Source organism: Salmo trutta, chromosome 27 (assembly GCF_901001165.1).
Source record: "Salmo trutta chromosome 27, fSalTru1.1, whole genome shotgun sequence".
NCBI classification, from domain to species: domain Eukaryota; kingdom Metazoa; phylum Chordata; class Actinopteri; order Salmoniformes; family Salmonidae; genus Salmo; species Salmo trutta.
The window spans coordinates 26,483,356-26,504,312 of NC_042983.1; the positions used below are offsets into that span (position 1 = coordinate 26,483,356).

At 41.8% G+C, this 20,957-nt stretch overlaps 1 protein-coding gene across 3 annotated transcripts; it reads left to right on the forward strand.

Annotated features, from left to right (window-relative positions):
- The first annotated feature begins 15,559 nt into the window (after nucleotides 1-15,559).
- tor2a (torsin family 2, member A) lies at nucleotides 15,560-20,717 on the forward strand. Of its 3 annotated transcripts, none has more exons than XM_029717505.1 (6): nucleotides 15,560-15,744; nucleotides 17,109-17,374; nucleotides 17,644-17,819; nucleotides 18,358-18,485; nucleotides 18,595-18,711; nucleotides 19,090-20,717. In XM_029717505.1, exons 1-6 carry the CDS (start codon nucleotides 15,606-15,608, stop codon nucleotides 19,164-19,166), a joined length of 903 nt encoding a protein of 300 aa, XP_029573365.1. In that variant the 5' UTR covers nucleotides 15,560-15,605; the 3' UTR covers nucleotides 19,167-20,717. The 3 variants fall into 3 exon arrangements, with proteins under 3 accessions (XP_029573365.1, XP_029573364.1, XP_029573363.1); XM_029717504.1 differs by having other exon boundaries at nucleotides 18,595-18,845; nucleotides 19,090-19,181; XM_029717503.1 differs by having other exon boundaries at nucleotides 18,595-20,717.
- The last annotated feature ends 240 nt before the right edge of the window (nucleotides 20,718-20,957 follow it).

The window sequence follows — 20,957 nt, forward strand, 5'->3', positions numbered from 1 at the left end:
CTGACTGATATCTGGTAGGTAGTTAGCTGTCTAGCTTCAGTTGAGGGATTCCAGATCTGAAGTAAATAGAAATACTTTAGAAAAAAAACAGATCCACGCCACATTGGGTGAGGTGGGTTGCAGGAGAGTATTTAGAAGTTAAGGTTTAGGAAACTATTTTAAAAGATATGCGAAGAAAAATATATAAAAAGATATATACATGGGACCCGACAGGACAAAGACAAAGACGTTTGACGCCATCTTGGATTTTCTGTGCTGTGGAGCCTCTCTTGTCGTGATGTGGGTTTTGTCCTATATTTATTTTATAAAAAAATGTTTAATCCCAGCCCACGTCCCTGCAGGAGGACTTTTGCCTTCTGGTAGGCCATCATTGTAAATAAGAATTTGTTCTTAACTGACTTTCCTAGTTAAATAAAGGTTAAATAAAACAAAAAATGTTTTTACCTAAACATGCCATCAGACAAAAACCATCAGATATAATTCATAGCAAGCAGTGCACTGGGGTAGTAAGATTTTATTAAATATAACAGATTAACTGGAATGACATTCACTCTCATGCGATGGGTTGCCAAAAATAACTAACTGGAAGCCACACCCCTAATAAGCCACGAATATGACTCTATTGAGGCATTCCACTGTGCTTCTATGGCTACAGTATATGGACCATACTACTGCCTATTTCATTTGTTCATTTACCACAGTCAACACCCCTATATTTTCAGTTTAATTAGCTTTAAAAATGCAAAATGTCCTCTCAGACCCATGGCATGGGTCTGAGAGGACCCATGCCATGAGATGAGCTATACAACTTTTTCCTTTCTGCAGGAAATGAGCTTTAAAACAGCAACATTTTCTCCCAGCCTCATAGAAAACACACACTTCTTCAGATTATTGTTTGTAATGAAAAGCGCTATATAAAATAAATCAACTACTACTATTCCATTCAAACAATGCAGTTGATCCACAGCCATACACTGGCTCAAATAATTTGATGATAGGACTTAGACAAGTTATAAATGCAACAAGTGCTGATGTTGTATCATGTAATAGGCCTAACACTCACAGCTTTCCAAGAATACAAGAATTTAGATATTTATGTTTTGTTTACAGCGGCTATTTATACAGAAAATGTTTTAAAACCTGTATAAACTATATTTATTATTATATGACAATATTTTAGGTTGACAATTTTATTACACAATTTCTGATACATCACATGCCTGACTTTTATTTTCCTGCATAAGTAAAAACAGGAAAAGCATCACCTCTACTGACAATCATTCATTCCAATTAGACTTGTTTGGATTTCTCCCTGAACATAATGGCTGCCATTGTAATCCATTACATTCTGGAACTTTGTGGGTTTATGACATAGCAGCCCCTCTAGTAACTTAGGGCGAGTTCGCAAATTCACTATGGCTATCTACTCTGATTTCAGAGCACTCTCATCTGAATGTGCCAGAGAGCAGAACAACTGATGAATTGACAGTTGTTCTGCTCGACACCTCCTCCATGCTTCATGGTGGGAGCCACACATGCGGAGATCATCCATTCATCTACTCTGCGTCTCATAAAGACACAGCGGTTGGAACCAAAAATCTCAAATTTGGACTCATCAGACCAAAGGACAGATTTCCACCAGTCTAATGTTCATTCCAGGATACCCCGGCCAGGTCGATTAGAAAGGCCTGCTCGCAGAAGTGTTTTAGGGAGCGTTTGACAATGATGAGGGGTGGTCATTTGGTCGCAGACCCATTACGGATGCAGGCAATGAGGCAGTGATCGCTGAGATCTTGATTGAAAACAGCAGAGGTGTATTTGGAGGGCGAGTTAGTTAGGATGATATCTATGAGGGTGCCCGTGTTTACGGATTTGGGGTGGTACCTGGTAGGTTCATTGATTAATTTGTGTGAGATTGAGGGCATCAAGTTTAGATTGTTGGATGGCCAGGGTGTTAAGCATGTCCCAGTTTAGGTCACCTAGTAGCACGAGCTCAGAAGATAGATGGGGGGCAATCAATTCACATATGGTGTCGAGGGCACAGCTGGGGGCAGATGGTGGTCTATAGCAAGCGGCAACAGTGAGAGACTTGTTTCTGGAAAGGTGAATTTTTAGAAGTAGAAGCTCGAATTGTTTGGGTACAGACTTGGATAGTAATACAGAACTCTGCAGGCTATCTTTGCAGTAGATTGCAACACCGCCCCCTTTAGCAGTTCTATCTTGGCAGAAAATATTATTGTTAGGGATGGAGATTTCAGGGTTTATGGTGGTTTTCCTAAGCCAGGATTCAGACACGGCGAAGACATCCGGGTTGGCAGAGTGTGCTAAAGCAGTGAGTAAAAAAAACTTAGTAAGTAGGCTTCTAAGGTTAACATGCATGAAACCAAGGCTTTTACGGTTACAGAAGTCAACAAATGAGAGCCCCTGGGGAGTGGGAGTGGAGATAGGCACTGCAGGTCCTGGATTAACCTCTACATCACCAGAGGAACGGAGGATTAGTAGGATAAGGGTACGGCTAAAGGCTATACGAACTGGCCGTCTAGCACGTTCGGAACAGAGAGTAAAAGGAGCAGGTTTCTGGGCATGATAGCATAGATTCAAGGCATAGTGTACAGACAAAGGTAAGGTAGGAAGTGAGTACATTGGAGGTAAATCTAGGCATTGAGTAATGATGAGAGAGATATAGTCTCTAGAGATGTTTAAACCAGATAATGTCATCGCATATGTAGGAGGTGGAATAACATGGTTGGTTAAGGCATATTGAGCAGGGCTAGAGGCTCTACAGTGAAATAAGATAGTAATCACTAACCAGGACAGTAATGGACGAGGCATATTGATATTAGAGAGAGGCATGCATAGCCAAGTGAACATATGGGTCCAGTGAGTGGTTGGACTGGCTGGGGACACGGCGATTCAGATGAAAATGTTCAGAGTTTGCGGTAGGAATCCGGGGATATGGAGAGAAAGAAATAGGTCCATTATGCTCTGCTTTGAGTCACGTTGTACGAACTGGCGAGAGCTTTCCGAGCTAAAGGTTAGCTGATGACTGCTAGCAGTGGTTTGCTGACTGATATCTGGTAGGTAGTTAGCTGTCTAGCTTCAGTTGAGGGATTCCAGATCTGAAGTAAATAGAAATACTTTAGAAAAAAAACAGATCCACGCCACATTGGGTGAGGTGGGTTGCAGGAGAGTATTTAGAAGTTAAGGTTTAGGAAACTATTTTAAAAGATATGCGAAGAAAAATATATAAAAAGATATATACATGGGACCCGACAGGACAAAGACAAAGACGTTTGACGCCATCTTGGATTTTCTGTGCTGTGGAGCCTCTCTTGTCGTGATGTGGGTTTTGTCCTATATTTATTTTATAAAAAAATGTTTAATCCCAGCCCACGTCCCTGCAGGAGGACTTTTGCCTTCTGGTAGGCCATCATTGTAAATAAGAATTTGTTCTTAACTGACTTTCCTAGTTAAATAAAGGTTAAATAAAACAAAAAATGTTTTTACCTAAACATGCCATCAGACAAAAACCATCAGATATAATTCATAGCAAGCAGTGCACTGGGGTAGTAAGATTTTATTAAATATAACAGATTAACTGGAATGACATTCACTCTCATGCGATGGGTTGCCAAAAATAACTAACTGGAAGCCACACCCCTAATAAGCCACGAATATGACTCTATTGAGGCATTCCACTGTGCTTCTATGGCTACAGTATATGGACCATACTACTGCCTATTTCATTTGTTCATTTACCACAGTCAACACCCCTATATTTTCAGTTTAATTAGCTTTAAAAATGCAAAATGTCCTCTCAGACCCATGGCATGGGTCTGAGAGGACCCATGCCATGAGATGAGCTATACAACTTTTTCCTTTCTGCAGGAAATGAGCTTTAAAACAGCAACATTTTCTCCCAGCCTCATAGAAAACACACACTTCTTCAGATTATTGTTTGTAATGAAAAGCGCTATATAAAATAAATCAACTACTACTATTCCATTCAAACAATGCAGTTGATCCACAGCCATACACTGGCTCAAATAATTTGATGATAGGACTTAGACAAGTTATAAATGCAACAAGTGCTGATGTTGTATCATGTAATAGGCCTAACACTCACAGCTTTCCAAGAATACAAGAATTTAGATATTTATGTTTTGTTTACAGCGGCTATTTATACAGAAAATGTTTTAAAACCTGTATAAACTATATTTATTATTATATGACAATATTTTAGGTTGACAATTTTATTACACAATTTCTGATACATCACATGCCTGACTTTTATTTTCCTGCATAAGTAAAAACAGGAAAAGCATCACCTCTACTGACAATCATTCATTCCAATTAGACTTGTTTGGATTTCTCCCTGAACATAATGGCTGCCATTGTAATCCATTACATTCTGGAACTTTGTGGGTTTATGACATAGCAGCCCCTCTAGTAACTTAGGGCGAGTTCGCAAATTCACTATGGCTATCTACTCTGATTTCAGAGCACTCTCATCTGAATGTGCCAGAGAGCAGAACAACTGATGAATTGACAGTTGTTCTGCTCGACACCTCCTCCATGCTTCATGGTGGGAGCCACACATGCGGAGATCATCCATTCATCTACTCTGCGTCTCATAAAGACACAGCGGTTGGAACCAAAAATCTCAAATTTGGACTCATCAGACCAAAGGACAGATTTCCACCAGTCTAATGTTCATTCCAGGATACCCCGGCCAGGTCGATTAGAAAGGCCTGCTCGCAGAAGTGTTTTAGGGAGCGTTTGACAATGATGAGGGGTGGTCATTTGGTCGCAGACCCATTACGGATGCAGGCAATGAGGCAGTGATCGCTGAGATCTTGATTGAAAACAGCAGAGGTGTATTTGGAGGGCGAGTTAGTTAGGATGATATCTATGAGGGTGCCCGTGTTTACGGATTTGGGGTGGTACCTGGTAGGTTCATTGATTAATTTGTGTGAGATTGAGGGCATCAAGTTTAGATTGTTGGATGGCCAGGGTGTTAAGCATGTCCCAGTTTAGGTCACCTAGTAGCACGAGCTCAGAAGATAGATGGGGGGCAATCAATTCACATATGGTGTCGAGGGCACAGCTGGGGGCAGATGGTGGTCTATAGCAAGCGGCAACAGTGAGAGACTTGTTTCTGGAAAGGTGAATTTTTAGAAGTAGAAGCTCGAATTGTTTGGGTACAGACTTGGATAGTAATACAGAACTCTGCAGGCTATCTTTGCAGTAGATTGCAACACCGCCCCCTTTAGCAGTTCTATCTTGGCAGAAAATATTATTGTTAGGGATGGAGATTTCAGGGTTTATGGTGGTTTTCCTAAGCCAGGATTCAGACACGGCGAAGACATCCGGGTTGGCAGAGTGTGCTAAAGCAGTGAGTAAAAAAAACTTAGTAAGTAGGCTTCTAAGGTTAACATGCATGAAACCAAGGCTTTTACGGTTACAGAAGTCAACAAATGAGAGCCCCTGGGGAGTGGGAGTGGAGATAGGCACTGCAGGTCCTGGATTAACCTCTACATCACCAGAGGAACGGAGGATTAGTAGGATAAGGGTACGGCTAAAGGCTATACGAACTGGCCGTCTAGCACGTTCGGAACAGAGAGTAAAAGGAGCAGGTTTCTGGGCATGATAGCATAGATTCAAGGCATAGTGTACAGACAAAGGTAAGGTAGGAAGTGAGTACATTGGAGGTAAATCTAGGCATTGAGTAATGATGAGAGAGATATAGTCTCTAGAGATGTTTAAACCAGATAATGTCATCGCATATGTAGGAGGTGGAATAACATGGTTGGTTAAGGCATATTGAGCAGGGCTAGAGGCTCTACAGTGAAATAAGATAGTAATCACTAACCAGGACAGTAATGGACGAGGCATATTGATATTAGAGAGAGGCATGCATAGCCAAGTGAACATATGGGTCCAGTGAGTGGTTGGACTGGCTGGGGACACGGCGATTCAGATGAAAATGTTCAGAGTTTGCGGTAGGAATCCGGGGATATGGAGAGAAAGAAATAGGTCCATTATGCTCTGCTTTGAGTCACGTTGTACGAACTGGCGAGAGCTTTCCGAGCTAAAGGTTAGCTGATGACTGCTAGCAGTGGTTTGCTGACTGATATCTGGTAGGTAGTTAGCTGTCTAGCTTCAGTTGAGGGATTCCAGATCTGAAGTAAATAGAAATACTTTAGAAAAAAAACAGATCCACGCCACATTGGGTGAGGTGGGTTGCAGGAGAGTATTTAGAAGTTAAGGTTTAGGAAACTATTTTAAAAGATATGCGAAGAAAAATATATAAAAAGATATATACATGGGACCCGACAGGACAAAGACAAAGACGTTTGACGCCATCTTGGATTTTCTGTGCTGTGGAGCCTCTCTTGTCGTGATGTGGGTTTTGTCCTATATTTATTTTATAAAAAAATGTTTAATCCCAGCCCACGTCCCTGCAGGAGGACTTTTGCCTTCTGGTAGGCCATCATTGTAAATAAGAATTTGTTCTTAACTGACTTTCCTAGTTAAATAAAGGTTAAATAAAACAAAAAATGTTTTTACCTAAACATGCCATCAGACAAAAACCATCAGATATAATTCATAGCAAGCAGTGCACTGGGGTAGTAAGATTTTATTAAATATAACAGATTAACTGGAATGACATTCACTCTCATGCGATGGGTTGCCAAAAATAACTAACTGGAAGCCACACCCCTAATAAGCCACGAATATGACTCTATTGAGGCATTCCACTGTGCTTCTATGGCTACAGTATATGGACCATACTACTGCCTATTTCATTTGTTCATTTACCACAGTCAACACCCCTATATTTTCAGTTTAATTAGCTTTAAAAATGCAAAATGTCCTCTCAGACCCATGGCATGGGTCTGAGAGGACCCATGCCATGAGATGAGCTATACAACTTTTTCCTTTCTGCAGGAAATGAGCTTTAAAACAGCAACATTTTCTCCCAGCCTCATAGAAAACACACACTTCTTCAGATTATTGTTTGTAATGAAAAGCGCTATATAAAATAAATCAACTACTACTATTCCATTCAAACAATGCAGTTGATCCACAGCCATACACTGGCTCAAATAATTTGATGATAGGACTTAGACAAGTTATAAATGCAACAAGTGCTGATGTTGTATCATGTAATAGGCCTAACACTCACAGCTTTCCAAGAATACAAGAATTTAGATATTTATGTTTTGTTTACAGCGGCTATTTATACAGAAAATGTTTTAAAACCTGTATAAACTATATTTATTATTATATGACAATATTTTAGGTTGACAATTTTATTACACAATTTCTGATACATCACATGCCTGACTTTTATTTTCCTGCATAAGTAAAAACAGGAAAAGCATCACCTCTACTGACAATCATTCATTCCAATTAGACTTGTTTGGATTTCTCCCTGAACATAATGGCTGCCATTGTAATCCATTACATTCTGGAACTTTGTGGGTTTATGACATAGCAGCCCCTCTAGTAACTTAGGGCGAGTTCGCAAATTCACTATGGCTATCTACTCTGATTTCAGAGCACTCTCATCTGAATGTGCCAGAGAGCAGAACAACTGATGAATTGACAGTTGTTCTGCTCGACACCTCCTCCATGCTTCATGGTGGGAGCCACACATGCGGAGATCATCCATTCATCTACTCTGCGTCTCATAAAGACACAGCGGTTGGAACCAAAAATCTCAAATTTGGACTCATCAGACCAAAGGACAGATTTCCACCAGTCTAATGTTCATTCCAGGATACCCCGGCCAGGTCGATTAGAAAGGCCTGCTCGCAGAAGTGTTTTAGGGAGCGTTTGACAATGATGAGGGGTGGTCATTTGGTCGCAGACCCATTACGGATGCAGGCAATGAGGCAGTGATCGCTGAGATCTTGATTGAAAACAGCAGAGGTGTATTTGGAGGGCGAGTTAGTTAGGATGATATCTATGAGGGTGCCCGTGTTTACGGATTTGGGGTGGTACCTGGTAGGTTCATTGATTAATTTGTGTGAGATTGAGGGCATCAAGTTTAGATTGTTGGATGGCCAGGGTGTTAAGCATGTCCCAGTTTAGGTCACCTAGTAGCACGAGCTCAGAAGATAGATGGGGGGCAATCAATTCACATATGGTGTCGAGGGCACAGCTGGGGGCAGATGGTGGTCTATAGCAAGCGGCAACAGTGAGAGACTTGTTTCTGGAAAGGTGAATTTTTAGAAGTAGAAGCTCGAATTGTTTGGGTACAGACTTGGATAGTAATACAGAACTCTGCAGGCTATCTTTGCAGTAGATTGCAACACCGCCCCCTTTAGCAGTTCTATCTTGGCAGAAAATATTATTGTTAGGGATGGAGATTTCAGGGTTTATGGTGGTTTTCCTAAGCCAGGATTCAGACACGGCGAAGACATCCGGGTTGGCAGAGTGTGCTAAAGCAGTGAGTAAAAAAAACTTAGTAAGTAGGCTTCTAAGGTTAACATGCATGAAACCAAGGCTTTTACGGTTACAGAAGTCAACAAATGAGAGCCCCTGGGGAGTGGGAGTGGAGATAGGCACTGCAGGTCCTGGATTAACCTCTACATCACCAGAGGAACGGAGGATTAGTAGGATAAGGGTACGGCTAAAGGCTATACGAACTGGCCGTCTAGCCCGTTCGGAACAGAGAGTAAAAGGAGCAGGTTTCTGGGCATGATAGCATAGATTCAAGGCATAGTGTACAGACAAAGGTAAGGTAGGAAGTGAGTACATTGGAGGTAAATCTAGGCATTGAGTAATGATGAGAGAGATATAGTCTCTAGAGATGTTTAAACCAGATAATGTCATCGCATATGTAGGAGGTGGAATAACATGGTTGGTTAAGGCATATTGAGCAGGGCTAGAGGCTCTACAGTGAAATAAGATAGTAATCACTAACCAGGACAGTAATGGACGAGGCATATTGATATTAGAGAGAGGCATGCATAGCCAAGTGAACATATGGGTCCAGTGAGTGGTTGGACTGGCTGGGGACACGGCGATTCAGATGAAAATGTTCAGAGTTTGCGGTAGGAATCCGGGGATATGGAGAGAAAGAAATAGGTCCATTATGCTCTGCTTTGAGTCACGTTGTACGAACTGGCGAGAGCTTTCCGAGCTAAAGGTTAGCTGATGACTGCTAGCAGTGGTTTGCTGACTGATATCTGGTAGGTAGTTAGCTGTCTAGCTTCAGTTGAGGGATTCCAGATCTGAAGTAAATAGAAATACTTTAGAAAAAAAACAGATCCACGCCACATTGGGTGAGGTGGGTTGCAGGAGAGTATTTAGAAGTTAAGGTTTAGGAAACTATTTTAAAAGATATGCGAAGAAAAATATATAAAAAGATATATACATGGGACCCGACAGGACAAAGACAAAGACGTTTGACGCCATCTTGGATTTTCTGTGCTGTGGAGCCTCTCTTGTCGTGATGTGGGTTTTGTCCTATATTTATTTTATAAAAAAATGTTTAATCCCAGCCCACGTCCCTGCAGGAGGACTTTTGCCTTCTGGTAGGCCATCATTGTAAATAAGAATTTGTTCTTAACTGACTTTCCTAGTTAAATAAAGGTTAAATAAAACAAAAAATGTTTTTACCTAAACATGCCATCAGACAAAAACCATCAGATATAATTCATAGCAAGCAGTGCACTGGGGTAGTAAGATTTTATTAAATATAACAGATTAACTGGAATGACATTCACTCTCATGCGATGGGTTGCCAAAAATAACTAACTGGAAGCCACACCCCTAATAAGCCACGAATATGACTCTATTGAGGCATTCCACTGTGCTTCTATGGCTACAGTATATGGACCATACTACTGCCTATTTCATTTGTTCATTTACCACAGTCAACACCCCTATATTTTCAGTTTAATTAGCTTTAAAAATGCAAAATGTCCTCTCAGACCCATGGCATGGGTCTGAGAGGACCCATGCCATGAGATGAGCTATACAACTTTTTCCTTTCTGCAGGAAATGAGCTTTAAAACAGCAACATTTTCTCCCAGCCTCATAGAAAACACACACTTCTTCAGATTATTGTTTGTAATGAAAAGCGCTATATAAAATAAATCAACTACTACTATTCCATTCAAACAATGCAGTTGATCCACAGCCATACACTGGCTCAAATAATTTGATGATAGGACTTAGACAAGTTATAAATGCAACAAGTGCTGATGTTGTATCATGTAATAGGCCTAACACTCACAGCTTTCCAAGAATACAAGAATTTAGATATTTATGTTTTGTTTACAGCGGCTATTTATACAGAAAATGTTTTAAAACCTGTATAAACTATATTTATTATTATATGACAATATTTTAGGTTGACAATTTTATTACACAATTTCTGATACATCACATGCCTGACTTTTATTTTCCTGCATAAGTAAAAACAGGAAAAGCATCACCTCTACTGACAATCATTCATTCCAATTAGACTTGTTTGGATTTCTCCCTGAACATAATGGCTGCCATTGTAATCCATTACATTCTGGAACTTTGTGGGTTTATGACATAGCAGCCCCTCTAGTAACTTAGGGCGAGTTCGCAAATTCACTATGGCTATCTACTCTGATTTCAGAGCACTCTCATCTGAATGTGCCAGAGAGCAGAACAACTGATGAATTGACAGTTGTTCTGCTCGACACCTCCTCCATGCTTCATGGTGGGAGCCACACATGCGGAGATCATCCATTCATCTACTCTGCGTCTCATAAAGACACAGCGGTTGGAACCAAAAATCTCAAATTTGGACTCATCAGACCAAAGGACAGATTTCCACCAGTCTAATGTTCATTGCTCGTGTTTCTTTGCACAAGCAAGCCTCTTCTTATTATTGGTGGCCTTGAGTAGTGGTTTCTTTGCAGCAATTCGACCATGAAGGCCTGATTCACGCAGTCTCCTCTGAACAGTTGATGTTAAGATGTGTCTGTTACTTGAACTCTGTGAAGCATTTATTTGTGTTTTCGTATGTGTCATTATTCTACAATGTGGAAAATAGTTGTTTTTTTTAATCTGAAAAACCCTGCAATGAGTCCAAACTTTTGACTGCTACTGTTTGGACACACCTACTCATTCCAGGGTTTTTCTTTATTTGTACTATTTTCTGCATTGTAGAATAGTGAAGACATCAAAACTATGAAATAACACATATAGAATCATGTAGTAATCAAAAAAGTGTTAAACAAATCAAAATATATTTTATATTTGAGATTGTTCAAAGTAGCCACCCTTTGCCATGATGACAGCTTTGCACACTTGGCATTCTCTGAACCAGCTTCATGAGGTCGTTGATAAGAGAATTATCTATTAAAGGTAAATGAATCAATAGACCATGATGAATTATTAGTCATACAGAATGGCTAATGAATAATCAATGTAATGATCAATGTAGGGATAGATAAGTTTGATTAGTTCTGGAAAGTCCAGGAACCATGGGATAGGGAAAGAAATGTGTATATGCAATTACGAGGGACACCAGGAGACAGATGGTCCTGGGAGTAAAAGCTTCAAAGCATTTCTAACCTTGAGGGAAAGGAACAGGCGAGCTCGGGAGAGTGATAAAGAGTGTGAGAAGTTTGTGGGGGAAGCAGGTCACCAACAGTGTGTGTAAATGCATGTGCGTAAGAAAGCAAGAACTATATAATGACTGTTTTGTTATCCTGACCTCAGAACGTTCTCTGAATAAAAGCTACAGATACCATTTGCAGAAAGCTGAGTCCTTGCCTAATTATTTTAACCCATTGTCTTACAAACCTTGGGCATTAGTCAAGGCGAATTGATTATTGATTATTATCATCAAAGATATAAAATTCCTTTAACAGTCGTCAACCTGGAATGCATTTCAATTAACAGGTGTGCCTTGTTAAAAGTTAATTTATGGAATTTCTTTCCTTCTTAATGCGTTTGAGCCAATCAGTTGTGTTGTGACAAGGTAGGGGTGGCATTTCTAGATCGAAACCCCGAGCTGACAAGGTAAAAATCTGTCGTTCTGCCGTCATTGTAAATAAAAATTGGTTCTTAAATGTCTTGCCTAGTTAAATAAAGGTTAAATAAAAAATATAGAAGTATACCCCAAGGAACCTGAAGGTTCACCCTCTCCAAGTTTATCCCATACTGTATAACCTCAAGCATACCTCGTCTCCCACCTTCCTCCTTGTAAAAAACACTGTTTTCTCTACAGGGAACCTAAATCCCCACCACTCTACCTCACCAATTGCTTCCTGTAGCTTCCTGGCTATGTATGGCACATTTCTTCCCCTCTTCCATAACGCCCCATCATCTGCAAATAACGGCCTCCCGATATCCGGCTGTACCTGAGAGTAAACATCATTGTTCATGATTGAGAACAGAGGACTAATCACGTTCCCATGCGGTGTACTGTTATCCACCAGGTAGCTGCCTGATAGTGACTTTCCCACCCTCACCTGGATAGACTTTCCAAACATGAAATCCTTTATCCAGTTGTACATTCTTCCTCCTACCCCCATAATATCAAGCTTGATTAACAATCCCTCCTTCCACATCATATCATATGCCTTCTCCACATCAGAAAAGACAGCGACAACAGTCTCCTTGTTCACCTGAGCCTTCCTGACCACTTCTAAGCAGAGCCCTGAGTCCATAGTTCCCCTTCCCTTCCAGAACCCACTCTGATGTGGCGATACTAGCCCCCTGCTCTACAGGAAGTAAGTTAGCCTCTCCGTAATCATACGTTCCATAATCTTACATACTTGTGATGTTAAAGCTATTGGCCGATAGCTTGTTGGCCTCGTTGGGTCCTTCCCTGGCTTCCGGATTGGTACCACTACTGCCTCCTTATAACTGCCTGGTCATTTTCCCCCCGGGGTAGGGATAGGCCGGGGTAGGCCATCATTGTAAATAAGAATTTGTTCTTAACCGACTTGCCTAGTTAAATAAATGTTAGTTATGCATCCTTTTCACTATTCTAAATGCCCTGTTCCTACTCCTCAACATTGCCTGTCACTTCTCCGTCCACCATAGGACTGCTTTCCTCCTCCTCCTCCCTAAACTCTTAGGTATAGTCTCAGTAGCTGCCCCCACTAATGCTGTTCTCACCCAGTTATTTATACTATCCACATCCCCTCTCATATCCACCTGAGCCATCACCTGCTAACTCAGCTCCTGAAACTGATCCCACTTTGCCCTTCCAAACACCCACCTGCCTACTCCATCCACTGACATCTCCTCCTCTCTCCAGGCTACTGTGCATACTATGGTACAATGATCACTCCCTACTGTTGACTCCTCCCATTCCCAGATTCCTGCCATCGCACTAGATACCAGACTAGATACAGGGAAAGGCAGACTCTTTCCCTGTGGCTACATCAATCCTGGTCCCTCTGCCATCATTCAGGCACACCAGATCTTTCATTTCTATCAGATTTTCCATCACTTGGCCATTTCCATCCATCCGTTTCCCCCCAGAGCATGTCATGGGCATTAAAATCCCCACACCACATTACCTTACTTCTATCCTGGCCCTCAACCCTCTCCAGCACTTCCAGGTCCAATATCTGACTTTATAGTAGTGCACTACCACTATCACCCCTCCTCTCAACCACATATTCCTGTTCAATACCTCTGCCTAGCATCCTGTAGGGAAGTCCTTGCTTTATGAAGGTGACACATCCCCCCTCCCCCTAGATCTCTGTCCCTACAAACCACTACATATTATGATAAATTCCACATTCAGTTTGAGCCATGTTTCCTGCACACAAATCACATCAGGCTTAGCTGGCATATCTACAATGAACTGCTTGATCTCCTGCCCATGAGCCAACAGGCTTCGAGCATTCCATTGTAGTACTACCACCATAACTAAAATCCAGTAATACATGACTCCAGCCTCGGCTGATTGAGGTCGTCTCAAACCTCTTCGCATGTCAACCCTGTCATACTCAGATGTCTCCCAGCAGCTTTCACTATTAGCTGAATCCTCTCTGTTTTAGACTCTACTTCAGCAGTGCAATTGATAGCTCCTGCTATGAACGTCACCAGCTTTCTCTTATCTATGTATATGTAACCGATGTGAAATGGCTAGCTAGTTAGTGGTGGTGCGCGCTAATAGCGTTTCAATCGGTGACGTCACTCGCTCTGAGACCTTAAGTAGTTATTCTCCTTGCTCTGCAAGGGCCGCGGCTTTTGTGGCGTGATGGGTAACGATGCTTCGTGGGGTGTCAGTTGTTGATGTGTGCAGAGGGTCCCTGGTTCAAGCCCAGGTTGGGGCGAGGAGAGGGACGGAAGCTATACTGTTACATATACCATATCGTCTCTCACCTGCCCCGTAATCCCTGGTCTAGATGCTCCTACCCATCTCTCCCTTGAACCTGTATCTCCCTGGACCACCCTCACTGCCTCAGCAAATGACACTCACTTGTTGCACCTCCACTGCCTGCTCCATAGCCTCACACCCACTATATGGCACACTATGAGCACCCCCACAGCTGCAGCACTTCGGTTGTACACCATCCCCACACTTCCCATACTCATGCTCCCCTCCACACTTGGCACACCAATTTCTCTCTTTACAGGCATTTATAACCTCTGGCATGTATAACATTTTAAGCCCTCACATAATAACTCATATCCTATGGTTACTTTATTTGGCAGTACCCGGTCCTTGAAGTGTAACAGAAGAGGGGCTATCTACCCTAACTCCACCCCTTGTTGCTTGCAATCTTTGAACATCCACTAGAACGCTTCCTCTCAAATTGTACCTTGCCTCTTTAGTGCTAACACTCACAGGCACTCCTGTTATCACCCCTTTAATCCACTGCTTGATCATTCCAGCTGCTCAACACCACCTTACACTTCCCTATTTGCTTCACTCTGAGAGCTCTCTTGCGCCATGTCCTTACAGAACACCAACAAGTTCCCATCTGTTAACACTTTAGCATTGGCAACTTCCCCAATCAATTATTTTAATCACAGCCGTCAACCTTATCGGACTCATCGCCCCAACTCCCCCTTCCTCTCTAAACTTCAGAATCACTTTATGTTCCTCCTCAACTCCATGCTCCCCTCGCGTTTTTGTTGCCCTTCCTCCGCACTTTCTGCCTCCGAAATACCGCTAGCGTTGGAAACTATGTTGCTCTCTTCAAACTTATTTTTCTGGCTCCTCTCTGCCTCTTGCTTCATTTCTAACCATACTCTCTTTCTTACTTCCTCCTTTATTTCTACCACTATGCTCCATACCTGCTTCACTTTCTTCTCTATCACTATCTCCTACCATCTCTAACCCAATCACAGCACATCCGTGCCGAACCGCCGCCATACCGAGTAAAATTGTATATTTTATCAACGATTGATCGCTTTCAAAACAGTCGGAAATCCCTCGCCTTGACAGTACTCGCCGCTCCGGACTTCGTTTATTCAGATGTATTGTGGGAGTTGCTGTTCATGTTAAGCATAGTGGTGGTTTGTTTAAATTAATTTAGAAGAAAACAAAACTACAAACGACGACCCCTAGCGGTGACACTTGAACATTTTGATTGCGTGGCAACAGATTCTCGGCGGTCAGACACATAACCAGCAAGATGGCTGTCAGAAGGGCTGTGATACAGCTGGTTTTAATGGTTTTACTTTATTCTTCCCCCGTCGTCGAATGTTTTTTTAAACGCATCAGCTGCACCATATCCTCTGACTGCAATTGTGATTTTAAACCAAATATACGAGGTAAGAAAACGGAAGCTATGACTAGAAGGGTAGATAGCTAACCAGGTGGTGAGCTGCTCCAGTTTGTTTGTAAGAAGACCCCATGGCTAGAGTTAGTTAGCTAGCTAGCGAACGAACGTATTGATATTAAATGGTTCTACAAATGATTAGTTACACTGAGCAAAAATGTAAACCCAACATGCAACAATTTCACTGAGTTAAAGTTCATATAAGGAAGTCAGTCAATTGAAATGCGTTCTTTAGGCCCTGATTTATGGATTTCATATGACTTGGAATACAGATATGTATTTTGCCTTATGCAGCGTAACACATCTTTGCATAGAGTTGATTGTGGCCTGTGGAATGTTGTCCCACTCCTTTTCAATGGCTGTGCAAAGTTGCTGGATATTTGCAGGAACTGGAACATAACGATCCAGAGCATCCCACATATGATCAATGGGTGACATGTCTGGTGAGTATGGACAAACTGGGACATTTTCAAGCTTCCAGGAATTGTGTACAGATCCTTGTGACATGAGCTGTACATTATCATGAGATGATGGTGGTGGATGAATGGCACGACAATGGGCCTCAGGATCTCGTCACGGTATCTCATAATGTAATTGTGTTCGTTGTCTGCAGTTTATGCCTGCCCATACCATACCCCCACCGCCACCATGGGGCCCTCTGTTCACAGCGTTGACATCAGCAAACCGCTCTCCCGCACGACGCCATACACGCTGTCTGCGATAAGCTTTTTGTGCGTATGGAAAATTGCTGGGATATTTAATTTCAGCTCATGAAACATGGGACCAACACTTTACATGTTGCATTTATATTTTTGTTCGGTATAGTTTAAACAAGTTTGATTCTTTATAATAAAGTTAGCTAGCAAGCTAATTATATTTGACTGTTAGGCTAGTTAGCGCTGGTTCATCGTGCGACAACAACGAGTTTCTTCTGCGCTGTGTCACTTTACGTGTATCATTTTTGGTAAGTTCCGAAACTATATTGATGCCAGCTACTAAACAAAATTGGGGAAACAAATCCTCTAGCTATGAAAGATTACTTGGAAAGTGAGAGCGCAGAGGCAACCCGTTATTGTCGCGAGATGGATCAGAGCAAGCTAGCTTGCCAGCTGTCTTAGATGTTTCTTGTTAGCTAGCTAGCTTGCAAACAGACTACACTCACAGATGAAAAGGGAAGGAAACCTTTCAAAGGGATTATAATCTTTACTTGACTGTTCCCTCACATATCTGCGCATGCCAAGGTATTTTTTTGTTGTAGCCCTGCTGTCATACTGAAATCATGGCAAGTTTGTTGGTCTTGATCTAACTACATTTTGTTAGTCCAACACCTTAATCTCTGCAAATCTATCTTCCCAGGTTTGGAATGGGATCTGTATAAGAATCTCTACGGACAGCATCTGGCCCAGGACACGGTGTCAGAAGAGGTGGCAAACTTCCTTCAGAAGGAGAGTCCAGACCAACCCCTCGTCCTGTCCTTCCATGGGGGGTCAGGGACGGGCAAGACTCTGGTCAGCGCCATGTTGGGGAGACACCTGTATGGCACGGCTATGGGCAGCCCCTACATCCATCAGTTTGTGCCAACACTACACTTCCCCTCGCCTGACCGCGTCCAACAGTACAGGGTAGTGCATCTCTTCCAACTTGGACCACAGAGTATCATGTACTGCTTAGTGCTCACACATACACACCTTTGCAATGCCTACTGTTTGAGACACTACTATTCCACTATGATCAGCTTGATGTGCACTTGTCAAGTCACAGCTTTATGTTGTAACCACAACCTTTCCTGCATTTTGTATGTCTGAGCCATTACCTTGTGAAATGTTATTTTCATGCATTGCTAAGTGGTTCTGACCCCCACTCTTTCTCTTTCCTTCCTGTTGACCCTTAGCTGGAGCTGAAGGACTGGGTGCAGGGGAATTTGACAGCCTGTGCCCGCTCCATATTCATCTTTGATGAGATGGAGAACATGCCCCCGGGGGTCATCGACATCCTGAAGCCCTTCCTCGGGCCCTCACACACCGTGTTCGGCACCAACTACCGCAAGGCCATCTACATCTTCATCAGGTAGCGGCTGGCTGATGTAGATGGCCTTGTGGTAGTTGACTGAATATCTATCTCACGGTTACTGTAAATATCCTACGTTTGAAGGTTTGGATGTTGAACTATCATTGTGCTTTTTAGTAGATCGATCCCCTGTAGAGTTCCTGTATTCCTAGCCATTGTCCAGGGAATTTGACAATACTACTGCAGTTCAGTCTAGAAGTGTTAATTTAGTGCCCTGAGAGGGTGATTCTGTGAGAGGTCTGGTTATTGCTCTAACAGGAGCATATCATGTAGGTTGTAGAAATAATTTGTATCACAAAGCCCCTGTTATGAGGTTATGAGTTAGCGTCCACTGTTATTTGGTTCTGAAATGGAAGTGCTTATAAGCTGGATTCATTGTGTGTGTCTCACCTCATCAGGATCACTTGCACCGTCCATCAGGACTTTTATCTGTACAGGAGCTTGCCTGCTATTTGCTGGTGGATACTACTAAGCAATGTGTCTGTTTGTTTGTTTTGTGATGAAAGTGTGACTGACTGGCTGTATTTTGTGGCTGCAGCACCATTGGGGAGGAGGTGATTAACCGAATGGCCCTGGAGACCCGGCAGGCTGGCAAGGAGAGAGAGGAGATCAGGCTGGTGGATCTGGAGGACGCAATCTCGCAGGCAGTGTTCAATAACAGCAGAAGTAAGAGCCTAATTGACTTATCAATCAACAGCCCCATTCATTTAGAATACACCCGTTCGAAAGTTTTACGTTCTAACAGTTCTGAACAGCCGTGTCTTTCTCCCCCCAGGTGGATTCTTCCATTCCAGCATCATCCAGGAGAAGCTGTTGACCAGCTTTGTGCCCTTCCTGCCCCTGGGCAGACGCCATGTGGAGCGCTGTGCCCGCAGAGAGCTCTGCCAACGGGGTGAGTGCCAGCGCACCGATGTGGTGGAGGCAGTAGGGGGAGCCGTTGTCTACATGCCCGAGCAGGGACAACACTTCTCCAGCAAGGGCTGTAAATCTGTGCCGGCCAAAGTCAACCTCTTCCTATGAGTTAAGGTGAAAGCCTTTTTTAATTGTTAGAATTGTGCCCAGAGCCTCAAACTGATTAGGGTGGATTTTATCAGACAGTGAACTGAACTGTTTCTCAATGAAGATCATCTATATATCCACACTACAAACAGGAGAAGATTGATTGTATTCAAAGAGGCATGTAGACATTTGAGGCGGTCTGCACACACAAGGTCAGAGATGCAAAGGCAGAAATATTAACATTGATCACATTTTTACTGTGAATCTCTAGTGATTGTATCCTCCGGCCCGGATTCAGTTCAGAAACAGTGGGATAGATGTTCTGCAGTGTCCGGAACCGAGAGCTAGCTTCTACCTCCAATCCAACAACCTTTCCTTTAAACAGAAAGTGCATCATTGAAGTTCTGACTGTAGTGTGGTCGCAGGGGAATGCATCATGTTTTCACAATGTTCATTATTGCTACTAGCTAACCCTGGTTGAAAGGAGACTGGTCACTAAATGTTGTCAAAAATGAACCAGTGATCTGTGACTTCATTCAGGAATGTGTTATTCCTCCAATAGGAATAGACTCTTCCAGGGAAGTATAACGCTGACCAAAAAGGCAGGCCATATTTTAAGGGGAAAGTAAGAGGTAATGTTAAGGGGTAGTTTGGGATTTTGGCAATCAGGCCCATTATCTACAGTCAGATGAATTTGTGGATATGTTAGCATTGCATTGTGTCATATGTCCTTATTTACCAGATTTTGTTAAATTGAAACAATCTGTCATTACTTGAAAGTTGAACGATCGTTGTCATGGTGGGATGACCAGGTGACTAGGAGCAGAGATGGTGTGCTCCTCTTGCCACTAGGTGGCAGTAAAGGCTCTTTTGAAAGCCAAGGAGACAGAATAGAACATCTCAAGAGTCTTTCATTGAAGAGTATTCTTTTAATCACTGTTTTTAAGAATCTTTGTCGGAATATTTGTTGATGAAAAGAGAAACAAAGAATTGAGAAATGTTGGTTTGAAATAATAATATATATATATATTGTATGGATGATGCCCTAGAAGTTCAATTTACAATGAAATAGCCTAAATAATATTTAAAGTACTTAGGCATTCTTTGAATTAGGACATACAGAAAATCAATGTCAGTTTACTTTTTACATTTTTGTTTGATGCATTTTGATATGCTTCTTATGCTGTTGAAAAATGCATATGCCTTTAATTTTACTGATACATGATGACAAACTGTAAATGTAAATATGTGTAATTTACTTTCGACTAGCTTTGGACAGAGGGAGTTTGTTGTTTCATAGTAATCTCTGAACAGCAGGCTGTGTAGGTTGTCAATCATTGTTTGCTGGTGGAAGTGAGATAATAAAAGGGTTGCCTTTATACTTGAACTAATGTTTATATAATTTGCACTATAAGAACAGAGCAGAAAATATCTTATTACTTTCGCTTGTCTGTATATTTATTAGGAAATGTAATTGTTTAAAAAAATAAATAAAAAAATGTTTAAGGTTCCACCAAAATCAGTTATCAAAGTTAATAGCCTTGGTTTCTTTATCAATTATTTTACCGTTTTGCTTTAAGGCAATTGAAACTTTCATCATCAAGTTTTATAGAAATCTATATAGTGTTGTCCCTTCTTAAAATGCCTCCAGAGAAAGCTTTACACCAACAACAGATTGAAGTAGTTAGGTTTGTCCACCGTATCTGGATATTTGTGTCAAGCATGTATTTGATAAAAATGCTGTTTGTCTAATCCTACAGTGGACAGTGTGCACCTGACTGAAACTAAACACGTCCAGAAGTGCGAAAAGGCAGACCAGAAAGCAAGCGTTGACAAAGACCGATTTGTGGTCGAAACGTGTCGGCTTTTTCATAAATAAAAGAGCACCTATGCATTAAACTTTTGTTGCGGCCTTTTTGGGAGATGCCCTCACCTTTTCTTTTTTGGAATATCCAGAACTGCATTTGAACAAAAGTGTCCATTGTCTTGTCAGTCTCAACCTTTGTCTCATATGTATTTATAAGTTGTTACCCATCAATTTTAATTCCAGTAACCCTGACTCTGGCAAAACCAACTATTAGCTGAAAGATTAGTGCTTTCTCAAAGTATTCACACCCCTTGACTTTTTACACATTTTGT

Bases quoted from the DNA above. Each gene is read 5' to 3' on its own strand.
- tor2a (XM_029717503.1), top strand. From the start codon at position 15,606: ATGGCTGTCAGAAGGGCTGTGATACAGCTGGTTTTAATGGTTTTACTT. The intron at 15,745-17,108 runs GTAAGAAAACGG...CTATCTTCCCAG, and splicing joins TTTTAAACCAAATATACGAG to GTTTGGAATGGGATCTGTAT. The intron at 17,375-17,643 runs GTAGTGCATCTC...GTTGACCCTTAG, and splicing joins ACCGCGTCCAACAGTACAGG to CTGGAGCTGAAGGACTGGGT.